Below are 13944 nucleotides of genomic sequence, written 5' to 3'. Positions count from 1 at the left end.
GGAAGGCGTCTCTGTGCTTGAAAAATAAAAAACCAATAAATATGAAAAAAACTTCACGTACAAAATGATAGTTCCTGATTTGTGAGAGTGACCTTCTGTAAGTTAAGGTCAAATGTTGAGAAATCATCCAGAAGCTGTTTTCTTTGAACTTTTGAGGATTTATGGGCAAACAAATGTTTGAGCTGCTTGTTTACCGTGAGTCCTCTTTTTTCAAGGTCAAGCTGCTCAAGATCGTTAGACCCAAGCCTACCTGAACATTTGTTATCCCATAAATCCTCAAAAGTTCAACGAAAGCAGTTTCTGGACGATTTTTCAACATTTAACTTTAACTTTCTGAAGGTCGCTCTAACAAATCAAAAACAATTTTTTCGGAAGTAAAATTTCTCCATATAAAAAAATTACTTTGACCTTCGAATGACGTTGAAAATTAGCCACAAGGTCACAGCTATTTGTTCAGTCTGATTTCCTCCATTGCCCTGAACAACTTTTGTCCAAACAATTTATTCGTATTTGGCTTAACAACAGAGATATTTACTACAGCTTTCTTAAATCTTGATGATAATGAAGGATGATTTATCACATCTAATTTAAGTTTATTCTAATAAACTAAAAATTGTCTGTGTATACATTCACCTCATTGCTCTGATCAAATTCTCAGTCCACTTCCATAAAAAAACAAAAATGCAACTTCGTGTGCGTATGTTTACATGTACATAAAATTATATAATTTATAAAGTTCAAAATTAATAGTAAGTTTAAAAACATAAGCAATAGTTAGTGATATCGTATTAATCTATTTGAATGTATGATACGTGTGTGCATGTGTGAGTGTATGTAGTCATTATTAAATCGACTTTATTTTTCATATTTATATATTATTTTATTTTCCAAGAAAAAAGCTACCTTTCTTCATACAGATACGTATATGTATACACGTTTAAAGTAGAACGGAGATTATTTTAACTTCTAACAATTTATTTCAAATGTGTGTAAAGTTTCGCTTGTATGCAAAAGTAACGTATTTGAAAACAAATTAAAGAAGTGATTAGCAAATCGTACAGAATTTTAGGTTGCATTTCCATTGATGTAAATAAATCATAAAACAGTCCAAATACATAACAATCAAAGACGCCTGATAAAATTTATATGTGCGCATCAACTTTTTGTAATAACAAAAATTGAAGAAGCTCATATATGTGCATGCTATTATAATGAATTACAGCTTATGAAAAGCATTGATGTTTTGAAAGTTATAGACCATTACAAATATTTCTTGTTATAAATTAATTTGCCCCGCATGAAAACTTGTTCTAAAAATGTTTCTTTTAATTATTAAAATATAAAGTACTTACCTTTTGTCAGATTTTATGACAAATCTTGCCTGCCACAAGAGCATAAGTTTTTCCGTACAATCTCATCATTTTTTGATGCATCTCCAGGTATTCAAGTAGCTTCATAAGTAGCTCATAGTTCGTTTTATCGAATATCTTGCGGAAGTCAATCTAAGCCATGGATAGATTGTGTCGATATCTATTGAAATTCTAGGTAATACATCTGTCTATCGAAAGGTTCTCCCTGCAACCTGCCAGTCCTCTCTTGCATCCACGTTGTTTAAGGGCATATGATACTTAGAAAATTATCGATTTTACCAGTTTTAGATTCCCCTAGCTTTTTTTCTAGAATAATAAATATCTTGTCTCAAAAATTTAGGAAATAATAGCGAACATGCTAACGGACGTCCCTGCACACTTTTTTCGACGGTTAATCGAAAAAACTTCAATTTTACTTAAGTTGATTACTTTGCATGGCGCTTAGGAATTAGTATCGACTTTATTAGTATTAGATTCCCTCGGCTTTTTTCTAGATTAATAAATATTTTGTCTTTAAAATCTGGGGAATTATAGCGAACACGCTAAAGGACGTCCCTGTACACTTTTTTTGTGGGTTAATTCCAAAAAATTTGATATTGTTAAAAACGTGTGTGTATATTTCGAGGTTATGTGCTACAATTCTTCCGCGAATTACTTCCAAAACTACAGAATATTTTTGGTCAAAAATTTTGGACTTACAAAAAAACATAGTAAATAATGTCCCGGAACTAACCTCGCTTGTAGGCAATCAAAAAAGTTGATTTCATAAATAATTTACAAATAACCAGAATGACATAGCTAAAAAACGACTCTAATCTCAAAATAATGTACATGCATAAAATGTTTATTTAGCGCAATAAACTTTTTTTGTTATCATCCCTCACAAAAGAGTCCGGGGACGTCCGTTATGATATTTTATGGCATCTCTGAATTCAGTTTTTAAAAATGTTCATTTTTGTGGGAAAAGCCGGGGGAACTGTACTCGATTGACCACACGACGAAGTATCACATGCCCTTAACTATTATACACTAGCTGTCCAATAAGACGAGGGACGCGGGACTTTCACCGTCCGGCAAGACGACTGCGTGAGGGGTCCCCAATATTCTGGGCTGAGAGCGTGTGCGGTGTACAGCGAACTTATGTGTTAAGTGAAACATTAGGTCGTGTGCATTACAAAGAAGAAGGTGGAGCGTATAGAGGTACGGCCTCCGCCGTCGTTTCGTTGGGCGTTTGCCCGTCGTTACGTTGAGCGGGTCGTCTTGCCGGAGGTCGTCTTTTTGGACGGCTAGAGTAGTCCATGCCGCATTGATAGATGTTAATATTTTCTTTTTTAGAATGCCAGTGATTAGCTTGGAGCTCGTATTTAAACCAACTATAGGACGGTAGTTTCTTGGACTTGAAAAATTTCAGTTCTTAGCGACCAGTACCGTACTTCTTCTTTGCTAACCATTGCGGGAAGGCTTTTTCTCCATTTCAGAGAGTAGTATATATACGAGCTAGATATTAGTGCGTAGAAGTGCACTTCTTCTATCAAAAGTTGTGGATTTTCCCCTAACCCTGAAAAGATCTTAGTTCTAGTAATAACTTTCTTCAGCAGTAATTAGTGGACACTCTTCCTATGGACGTCGCAACCATTTCCTCTTGAAAAAGTTACGAACGAGTGAGATATCTGAAGCGTCTCCATTAATTGATGACTATCTCTATATACTTGTTCCGAGAAGACTTATATCTCTTCTTCAATTATCGCTAAGCAGGGAGACCGCCTTCTCGTAAAGTACGCAGTTCAGATTTCAGATATTAACATCTGCAGGGACTAAATCGGGGACAACAGTATTAGCTTCAGCTAATTTGTCCATCCGAAGGAAGATATTTTGGTGAATTTTTGATCTCCCAGTTTTCATGTTAATATTATCGGCTATCTGCAAAGGTGGTCCTGCTGAAACAGGTGGTATGTTTGCAGGAGGATTTTGCTCTTCTTTTTTGTGATAAAGAGCTTCATATTCCCCTTTGCGTAAAAAGGATACAGGTAAGGATATCCCACCTGAGTTGGTCTGGTAATTTAAAACAATGTTCTTGCGTTTGTCCGCGACCATTACCTGATCATCGCTTCGATCCGAACCTATTGTCATTCCCAAATAAACATGGCCTTCATCCGAGAGAGGCCTCTTGTGAGTGGCACTGTGCAATACGGGTAACGTAGTCGCATGTTTATAATACAATCAAGTGGTCTGATAAGAACGGTGTGCCTGCTTTGACATATTGGGCATAGTCTTTTGTTTTTTTCTGATCATTCATGGACTGTGTTGTAACCAAATGGATGAAGGGAAGATATACAACTTGAGGTGGTCTCCGAATCACCAGAATCTGGAGAAAGGTACATTTTAAAATGTTTCGAGGTACTGGCTCAGAGATCAAACCTCGGACCGTCAGAACTATCGAAATCTGTAAGTGGTTATTCGATTTCAATGAAACTTTGTGAAATTATAGTTATACATATACAAAAGAAATTACAGGCCCGAAGGATTTTTTCAAATTTTTCAAAACTTTTCAAATTTAGATGGGCGGTCAGAGGACCCAACGAAGAGCACTAATTACGAGCACAATTACTATAACCAAATATTTTAGTCACAGTCGTTGAAGCTCCCTTTTAAGGTATTGCTACCTCTCCTCCTTTTTATTCTCCTGGGCAGTGTCGTGGTAGGCGGACGGAGCCGAGAATTCGATCACGAATAAAGGCCCTTTCTCGAAGTCTTTGAGAGCGATGTCTGGCCTCAAGTGTGCAATGGATATTGCTATCCGAAAATTGTACTTTCAAAAAGCTTTGTCATTCTTGTTTTGCACAATTGAATCTATCCCTCTCGGAGCGTTCGGCAGGGTAGTTTCGCTGCCATGGCTGTAAGAGCCATAAAGATGGCGATAAAGCAGTCTCAGGGCCTAATTATGCCGACAGAGATACTTCGTTCCCGCGTAGATAGGACAACCAGATAGTATGTGTCCTAGATACTCAACGTGTGCATGACACTCTCTGAACCTATCACTGGGAAATTCTCGACATAAAATGCGGTCACAGTATACTAAAGTGGAAATGACCCCATCCTGACATGATGCAATACATGTGTTTGTACCCGGTAAAGCAGTTACAACACTGCGATCTGTTCGTAAACCGAATTTCCGGAACATGCGGTTCCTCTCTTACTGAGCACAATTACTACCACAACGATGATTTATCAGTGGGTAAATCTAACCTGTCTCACGGCGGTCTCTATTATTAATTATCTCCATAATTAATATTTGATACTGACATGCTGACTGATGTTACATTCTGAATCCGACAATGAAGCACACCCATATATTTATAGATCTGTCCAGTGTCAAAATGTCTGACAACATTTATAGCTACAAGTTCAGAGTCCTTGAAAACGTTTGTAACATTTCCTTTCTTCTGATGAATTTTGGCATACTTGTTCAATACAATGTTCGTACCCAGCTCTCATATGTACTTCTTGACGATATTTAAAGCAGTCTGAGGTTATGCAAAAAAGAAGAAGGCTCATGGTATCGCCCTGAAAGACGTCCCTCCGATTGGTAACGTTTTTTTTCACATGATAGTTTCCAAACGAGGTAGTAAATCCAGTGTTCCAAAGGGGCATCAGTCTCTCTATAAATCTCAATATGTGTGGATTACCCTTTAAGCTTTCTAACAGACATATGATAAGTCCATGAAAGGTTGAATCGAAACCTTTCCGGCAGTCAATCCAGAACATTGACAGGACACACTGATAGGTTGCTGCGCCTTTGCAGACACAGCTGTCAATTAGCAGATTCTCTCGGCAGCCTGCTACATTTTTTCGTTGATCCACGTTGTTCGCACACCTCTCTCCAAACAGGCACAATTCTTTTAACAAATCCTGTTGTTAAGAACTATTTTATTTCTTTTCCTCGTAATTATTATTTATTATTTTTTAATAGATATATGTTGATCGTTGTCAAAAAAAGATGAGCAATTACCGCTAACAAATTTTAACGTTGCTGGAAATTAAACAATTTTCTTTTTGCATAAATATATATAAAACGTGGTGGCTAGCTACCTGGTTGTTTGGTTGGTCAAACCCCTGCCCCTTTCCAACTTTTTTTTGGAGTAGGGGTCAAGAAGGTACGCCTATAACTGGTCATAAAAATAATGTTGGTTCCATTCCTACCTCTTTCCAAAGTCTCGTGGGGTCAGAAAGGCACCCCTGTGGCTGGTCACAGTCACAATGATGGTGAAACCCTCACCCCTAACTAGCGTCTTGTGGGGGGTAGGAGGGCCCCCTGTGACTGGTTACAGAAATGATGTTGTGTGTTTATTATTCATAATTCTTGTGACGCGTAATTCAAAATAAATATATAGTATATTCGATCAGATAACAAAATCGATATTTGTTCATTCTTATTATAAGTAATTATCGTAATTTAAATAAAACATCGATAATATACGTAATGTGTGGACTCCCACAATGTAAAAAGTCTTGTATATTTTATGTACATAGTGATCGAGCTTTGGGACCTCCAGCTTCACCTTTGGGTTCCCTACAGCCTGATCTTTACCTACGTAGAGACGGTCCTGTTTTTCTTGATGCACGGAGGTAAACATTATATTATTATTCTAATCGTTACTTGGCATGTTAAAGATATCAAATGCGATTGACTGCTTACAATTGTCATCAATTTGTTTAACAGATCGGGCAAAAGCTTAGGTCGACTGCACTTGCGCTTGAAGTACGATTTTGATAAATCTGATTTACACGTACACCTGATAGAGGCACACGATCTAGCTGGATGCGATCAAGGTGGTTTCAACGATCCATACGTCAAACTCACACTCAGTCCAGAGGTTGATTCTCGAAAGCGAGAAACACCAATTCATCGTAACGATCCAAACCCATTTTTTGATCAGCATTTCAAATTTCCCGTCAGCCATGAAGAACTCCAGGACAAGACTTTAGCTTTGCAGGTAAATTCGAATTACATATTTGACGGATTGTAGCTTTTGAATATATGTCATTAAGAAGTTTTCATACTTCCTTGAGTGTGGACTATACTATTAATATACATTGCAAACTCTATGCGTAAAGCGTTGTTAAGATTATTTGCTTTAATAGTTCAGTATAAAGAAGTAGCGTGTGACGATTCAATTTTATTTAATCATAGGATTCTTTCATGTATCTAACCTTGAATGGTACCGATTGAGTTCATTAAATCATTAAATTATATGCGAAAATGTATATATCACCTTCAATTTTCTAATTTTTTTAAGGATTATGCGGAAAGTTCTTAAAGTATTTTATAAATTTCTTAAATACACTCAAACTTGGATTTAAGAAGTCCGTATTTACGACTTTCCGAGAATGCATGTCCTCGGTAGATTTGAGATGAGGGGATCTGCGGGCACAAAATAGAGGCGGTGCTGAATCATGCGTGAGAAACGGCATGATGGTACCACCCTACGCGCATGTCTTGCGTCAGAAGTTAGCATGCACCCAAATCTAACAACCACAGCAGGGTCCCACTGGGAGCAAATGCCATCCAAAAATCACAGTGGCTCCCAGCGGAGCCGCGGTAAATCACAGCTAGGGCTAAGACACACGACCCTAAGATTGGTGGTCACATGGCACGATGAAATCACAAGGACAGAACGGCAAAACTCTCATGTGTCTTGTAGACACGAAGTGACCGAAGGATGGCAGCTTTCTGCATCCATCTCACAAGTACCTTGGCATATTTTTGGCAAGCAGGTATGGCTTTAAGGTTACGAAGCAGTGATAATTTCGCATCCCCGAGAGCACCGATCACAGAAACAACTTCTTTAACCGAATATTTTTGGTACAGTCGTTGCAGGTCCCTTTTGAGGTATTGATACCACTTCTTCTCTTCCTTCTCCTTGCAAATGATGTTGTAGGCGGCCGGAGCCAAAAATTCGATTCTAGATTTCTGTGAAAGTTTACGTGCATTTTCTTCTAAAGTATCTGTTGACAGAATTTGTGAAACTCTGCTTTCTTACTTCGGTTTTTAAAAGTGACGCATGTATATAGAGTAATGAACTTTCCTTACTTATGATGTTAAAATTCAGGCTAAAGGTTTCAGCATTCTGCTCCACGGCTTTATAAAGGAACGCTCCTTTATCAATCAGCTTGTGGTTCCTGACCATGTTTAGGAAAGGATATCTGCATGTGGCAACGGAATAAGCTGTACTTAAAACAATTCTGTAATGAAGACACTGCAGATTCAGAAGTCTACGTCCATCTTGACGGCGCGAGATATATAATGGTGGAACAGACGTATTGATATGCACGCTCTTATGCATATACATGATCTTACGTGTGGCAATATCAAGGGTCGTAAGCTCGTTCTTCATACATTGAACCAACCAAAACGAGTAGAGTAGAACTGAGGAGGCAAAAATGTAAGTCACAGATACCTTGTTCAACGTCGACAGATTTGAAGATCAAATCTGTCAAATAAGAATTTTGTATCTGCTTCGGAGAGACTACTTTACTTATGGTACGTCCTGAATGCGGCTATGAGGCACGCCCAGATATGTATAAGACTCTCTAGTATTAAGATGTCTAAAAATACTTATATCTACATGCTCATATTCATTGGAACGCCAATAATTTTGCCACAAAAAGATTCTTTTTCTTACGTTACATAATGTGAACCTTGTTCAGGAAAAATTCCTTCTCTAAAATACTAACAGTTTTTTGAGTGTATATTTTTTAATTGCTTAGGAGAGTCGTAAACTTAATAACTATAAATATTTGTCATCACCTAAGCTAAGTATGTGGAGTAAAACATTAACGAACAAGTAAAAACAATGTAAAACATTAGACACTTCATGAAAGAAATATAAATCGTCAAATTTTCTTTAAACATGATATATAACAAAACTGCTTTTCTCTTACTTTTATTGAAACCTTTGAAAAAGAACTTTTTCAGATGCTCCAACATTATATGAAAATTACATTTTTGGTTTTGATAAAAAAACATGTATAATTGTTAAGTACATCCGTCAACAAACAACACAAGGTATATGTGTGTGTGTCTGTGTGTGTGTGTGTGTAATTAAAAATTTGTCATAAGGACAAGCGCAGGATTTCGCCGGGATCAGGTGCTAATCTGGAAAATTGCACCCGCTCACAGCGAAATCGCGGTAAAATTTCAGCCACAACCACGACTCACGACCGCGAGATAGGTGGTTACAGTCTTTAAAGAAATCAATACGACGATCCAGCAAAAGCCTCGTGCACCATAAGAACACGGAGCGACCCAAGGACTACCGCCTTCTGCATTTTTCCCGCAAGTGATTTAGCATATTCTTGACACGCAGGGATGCTTTTAAGGCCATTAGCAAGTGAAAGCTTGGCACCTTCAAGAGCGCCGATGATAAGGACGATTAGTTTAACAGAATATTCCGGGAACAATCGTTGCAACTCCCTTATAAGGTCTCGATAACTCTCTTTCTTTTCATTTTCCTTGGTTATGATGTTTTTGTCAGCTGGTGCCGAAAATTCGATAACGAACATGGTTCGCTTCTCGAAGACAAGAAGAATCATGTCAGGCCTCGAGTGAGCAACAGAAACAATTGTCCAGAATATAAAGTTCCAGTATATGCGGCACTTCCCATTCTCGACAATTGACTCGATTTCCCTAGGAGCATTTAGAGGAGCGATATTAAAGTTAATGCCGTAAGAGTGACAGAGATGGTAATAAAGCACTCTTAGTGCCGCATTGTGCCTTTGAATGTAGGTCGTTCCCGCGTGAGTTGAACAACTAGATTGTATGTGAGCTAAATGCTCGGGGTGTGCATGGCACGCCCTGCAGCTATCATCCGGAATGTCTTGGCTCAAAATGTGGCGACGTTATGTCAAGGTGGAAATGACACCGTCTTGGCATGCAAAAATGAAACCCTCCGTACCAGACTTCAATACAGGCCATATAAGGAAAGCCAACGTTAGCTCACAAGACATTGACTGATCCTTCACATTTATGTGAAAGATACCGTGCATCCTCTTATCAAGGAGCTGTACACGAAAGTTTTTCTCTTGTGCTTTCTTAATCCGGGATTTCAGGAGTGAGTACTCGAAATAGATAAGATTTGATGCATTTTGCTCACCCCTAATACTGAAATCAAGTCCGAGTATTTCAGCAGCCTCCTCCGCTGCTTTGTACAGAAACGCTCCTTTGCCCACTTCTTCGTGATTCCTGACCATTTTAAGAAGAGGGCCTTGACGGCGTAAGATGTACAGTCGCGGAACGGAAGACTTAAGATGCATGCTTTTGTTCATGTTTATAACCTTTCTTGTCCCGATATCAAGGAATCTGAGCTCGTTCTTCGGCCATGGAACTACTCCAAATGAATAGAGTACTACCGGGACGGCAAGCATGTTCGTTGCAGATACTTTGTTCCTCGCCGACAGTTCGGAAGACCAAATCTGTCGGATGAGACGTTTGCGTCTGCTTCGGAGAGTATCCTTCATAGATGTCACATCCTGAATGTGGCTCTGTGACACGCCCAGGTATGTATAAGTCTCTCCAGCGCAAAGGTGTCGTATAGCGCTTCTATCAACGAGCTCAGGATCTTCAGGGATGCCATTAAGTTTTCCTCGCTTCAAATAAACATTGGCGCATTTGTCTAACTCAAATTCCATTCCAATTCCCTTAGTATATCGATCGACAATCCCTAGAGCTAGATGTAGTTGCTCTTTGTTTTTAGCATAGGTCTTAAGATCGTCCATGTAAAATACATGAGTGACCCTGTACTTTCGAACTGCAGGTTTGCCGCACAAGTACCCGTACGAATGGCGAAGTGCTAGAGATAGTGGCAATAATGTCAGGCAAAAGAGGAGTGGGCTCATGGTGTCGCCTTAAAAGACACCTTTCTGAAAGGTGACCTTGTTAGTTTTCACACGATATTTGCCAGATGAGATAGTAAATCTGGTTTTCCAAAGCGGCATCAATCTCTCTATGCACCGAACTATTTGCGGATGAACCTTTAAGATTTCCAAAAGACAGATGATAAGTCTATGGGAGGTCGAATCGAAAGATTTCCGATAGTCAATCCAGGCCATCGATAGGTCACGCTGGTAGAATACTGCATCTTTACAGACACATCTATCGATGAGCAGGTTCTCCCGACATCCGGCTACGCCTTTCTTTGAGCCTCGTTGTTCATACATTTCTTCCCACACATGTTCAATTGCCCGATCAATCCTATGATTTCGGATAGCTGTGAATATCTTATAAAGTGTGTTCAGACAAGTTATTGGCCTGTAATTCTTCGGGTCAGCTAAGTTGCCTATTTTCGGCAGTAGCATTGTGCGCCCTTATACCAACCACTCCGGAATCGGCTCTTCCGACTTCAAATATGAGGTGAAAATACGGGCCAAATGCTGATGGCTTGAAGAAAACTTCTTCCACCAGAAGGTTTTGATACAATCTGGTCCCGCTGCGGAATAGTTCTTCATCCCTCTTAATACTTTTTTCACCTCCATGGTAGTGATCGGTGGGCATTCTTTATCAGGTGTTATGAGGGAAACACATAACTCCTTGAAGCAATTTATATTTTCTGAGTCTTCGTCCAGTCTATGCTGCACTTCGTAGACTTCTCTCCAAAATACTTAGACCTCCTTTGGTTAGGGTGGGTGTTCGACAGTAACCGGAGGGTCTTGGAAGAGTCGAGATGGGTCAGAGAGGAACTGTTGATTTTCTCTGACCCACCTCTCCCTCCGCTCTAGACTTCTCTTAGCGTCAAATAGTATCCGTATTCTCTCAACAATTTGGTGGCTGATGGTCAGCAGCTTTGACTTGTTACGTGTGTGATAACGGATCCGGAGTTCGCGCACGAACTTTCGAACCTTGGCGGTAAAATTCCTGCCAGATGTAATGTAGTCAATCACACACTGAATGCGGGACGCGTACTGTCTTGCCCAGCCTATCTTTATGGCAAGTCGATGCATTCGTCTTTTGGTCTTATGATCAACCATTGGTTTTGTTTTACGGTTCGCATCGGCCAAAGCTCTCGCTGAATTACACACATAATAATTGATAACCCAGAGGTCAGATTCTCCGGAAAAATGTCCACGAAGCTCGTTATCCATTTCAACCAGATCTTTAGGCTTGAGAGACACCTTGGTGTTGATGTTTCTCCGGGTCGTAAGGCATCGCTCTTTCTCTATCGGATGCCTCCCCGCGGTTGGTCTTAGTGTCGGCTCTCTTTCTCTGTTGCCGGCTTGTTCTAGCTGTGGTAGAGTAGGCGTTTCGCTTACATAGCCCCTTTTTCGGAGTAGTTTAGCATGGTTTCGCAGACGTTGCTGCGAAAAGTGCGATATCTCCGGGTGTTTCTCGCACCACAGAGCATGCAGCCGCGCCATGTAACCCCGTTCAGGGGCCACACTCGCATCGTAGCACTCTAGCAAGTCGTGATTCAGTCGCTCCGTCCACCCAAAGGTCGCGAAATCCCGCCGATCCATCGCATTGAATTCATTTTCATTAACTCCCCCAGCTCTAGATTGGTCGGCATTGTCGGCCGACCCATTGTCGGGATCCCTGCGCGTTCTGCTGTATTGAACCGCACTTACTACAACTATGTTTGGTGTTGTCATTGTTGTTCCCCAAGAAGCTAGGGAAAGGGGTTCGTCTATCCTTGTTGAGCCCCGCATGCAAGGATAAGGCTACGTACTCTGACAGGTCGCCCGGTATCCCAGAGACACTGTTCTAGACACCTCACCCAGGTGTGGTTCAGCTTTCGGCACGGTTTACACACCTCCGCTTGGGGGTTAATTCCTTCGGGACCACCCCTGGACAATTGTTCGCGCCTGCCCATTTATTTTTGTAACCATATTCAGCAGAAACCCTTGATACAGGGACCCTCTATCCGGAACCCGAGGACGCGTTCGGTGGCTTTGTCATAGGCCCTTCGATTTGATTCTAGAGGAATCAAAACCGAACCGAATATATATATATATATATATATATATTGTTTTTAACCACCTACCAGTTTCACCGATATAAACTTTGTTACATCCAGTAAACTTTATCAAATATACAACGCCTGATAAATTTTCTATCTTTTTTTTAGAACGAAATTATCCAAATTATGATCATTCTTAAAATAAACGTAAATATCCCATTTTTGTAACCTCCGGGCACTGGCGCATACTAGGCGAAATAAATTTCCGGCAAGCGGTATGTAGCGCCGCCCACACGGAATCGACCACTTATTCCAGAATAGAAATGTTTATTTGTAGTTTTGCACAAAAATGAATATAATACCTAATTAGGCATTGAAAATAATCTCTATAGAAATTGTGGAAATCTTTTTTTGTTCTTGAGTAGATAGTTCATTTTCCCCAAAAACGGTCAGCTGAAGTCTTGAACAGATTAAGAATAATATAAGATATACAAATTTTATAAAAGGTTGGTAATTAGAAAACGCAATAAAACTGCAACATACGTAATTCAATATAATACAATAAACTTGTACATGAGATAACTTAATAAATGCAGGAACTGTAAGTCATTTTAAAAAATGTATGGAGTGCAGAGTGTGTAAAACGCGTAAAGTTTTCATTGCATGCGAGCACAGATAAACATTTATGAAAATATTAATACGTTTTTTAATAACGAAATTTTATTAGCATAAGAAAAAATATATCTTTTTATCGAAGATCATAGAATAACATAGTGAAACACATTAAGAGCACGTGCACTGAGTTCTAAATAACTATACATTATCCCTCTCTTATTAAAATATGTGATAGATATTTAAAGATAAGTTTACGATATGGACATACGTCGTCATCGCAACATCGTAAAGATGTCGTAAGGGCGTTCTCTAATGTTTTGCCTGATAGGAAGTTCTGTGAAAACATTTAAATTTATAAGTTGACGTATCCGAAATACATTTTGAAGAATTTTTCGATATTTTACGAGGGTGGTTCAAATATGATCGAGACAAACGCTGTAGATGGCGCGCATGTATGTTTTGAAGGTCATGACTTGAGTATGTGATAGCTGGGTTCCTTACGAACAGTGTGGCATAGTTTTCGTCTGGAGCGCCTGTTTCACGCGCGTGCTACGACCATGAGTGAACGTCAAGTGCCGACCGCTGTTGCGCAACGTATTGTCATTCGTTTTTTAGTGCGGGAAGGCGTTAAAAACACGAAAATTTTTCTGCGTTTCGGAAATCAGTTCGGGAGTAAGTGCCTGAGTAGGGCTGCCGTGTTTAAATGGGCCAAAGCATTCAAGGATGGCCGCGAAACCGTCGAGAATGAGCTGCATGATCGTCGACCGCGAACGAGCATGACACCAGACAACATTCGCTGCATAGAACAAATGATTTTGGAGGACCGTAGGATGAATGTTTGAGACATTTTGGCTGAACTCGGCTGCATACTACTCTAACCTTCTGAAAATACACGTGAAACCCGCTTATCGCTCGAAACGGAGGAGCATTCCAGCACGAAGTGCGATTCTTCTCCAGGATAACCCCGCCCTCATACCGCGCGTCTCACGTTCCATACAATATCGGAATCG

General features: G+C 39.8%; 1 protein-coding gene across 1 annotated transcript in view; it reads left to right on the top strand.

Annotated features, from left to right (window-relative positions):
• LOC117171068 (synaptotagmin-6) overlaps positions 1–13944 on the top strand; it is a gene marked incomplete at its 5' end in the record, with an annotated part of 240457 nt that overhangs the window by 165685 nt on the left and 60828 nt on the right. The window contains 2 exons of the mRNA XM_033358117.1: positions 5901–5996; positions 6091–6364. Coding sequence (XP_033214008.1) covers positions 5901–5996; positions 6091–6364 — 370 coding nt within the window. The remainder of the gene's footprint in view (positions 1–5900; positions 5997–6090; positions 6365–13944) is intronic.

This window comes from Belonocnema kinseyi, chromosome 4 (assembly GCF_010883055.1).
Source record: "Belonocnema kinseyi isolate 2016_QV_RU_SX_M_011 chromosome 4, B_treatae_v1, whole genome shotgun sequence".
Lineage (NCBI taxonomy): Eukaryota > Metazoa > Arthropoda > Insecta > Hymenoptera > Cynipidae > Belonocnema > Belonocnema kinseyi.
Note: the sequence above shows the minus strand (reverse complement) of the source record. Positions and strands in the feature narration are given on the sequence as shown.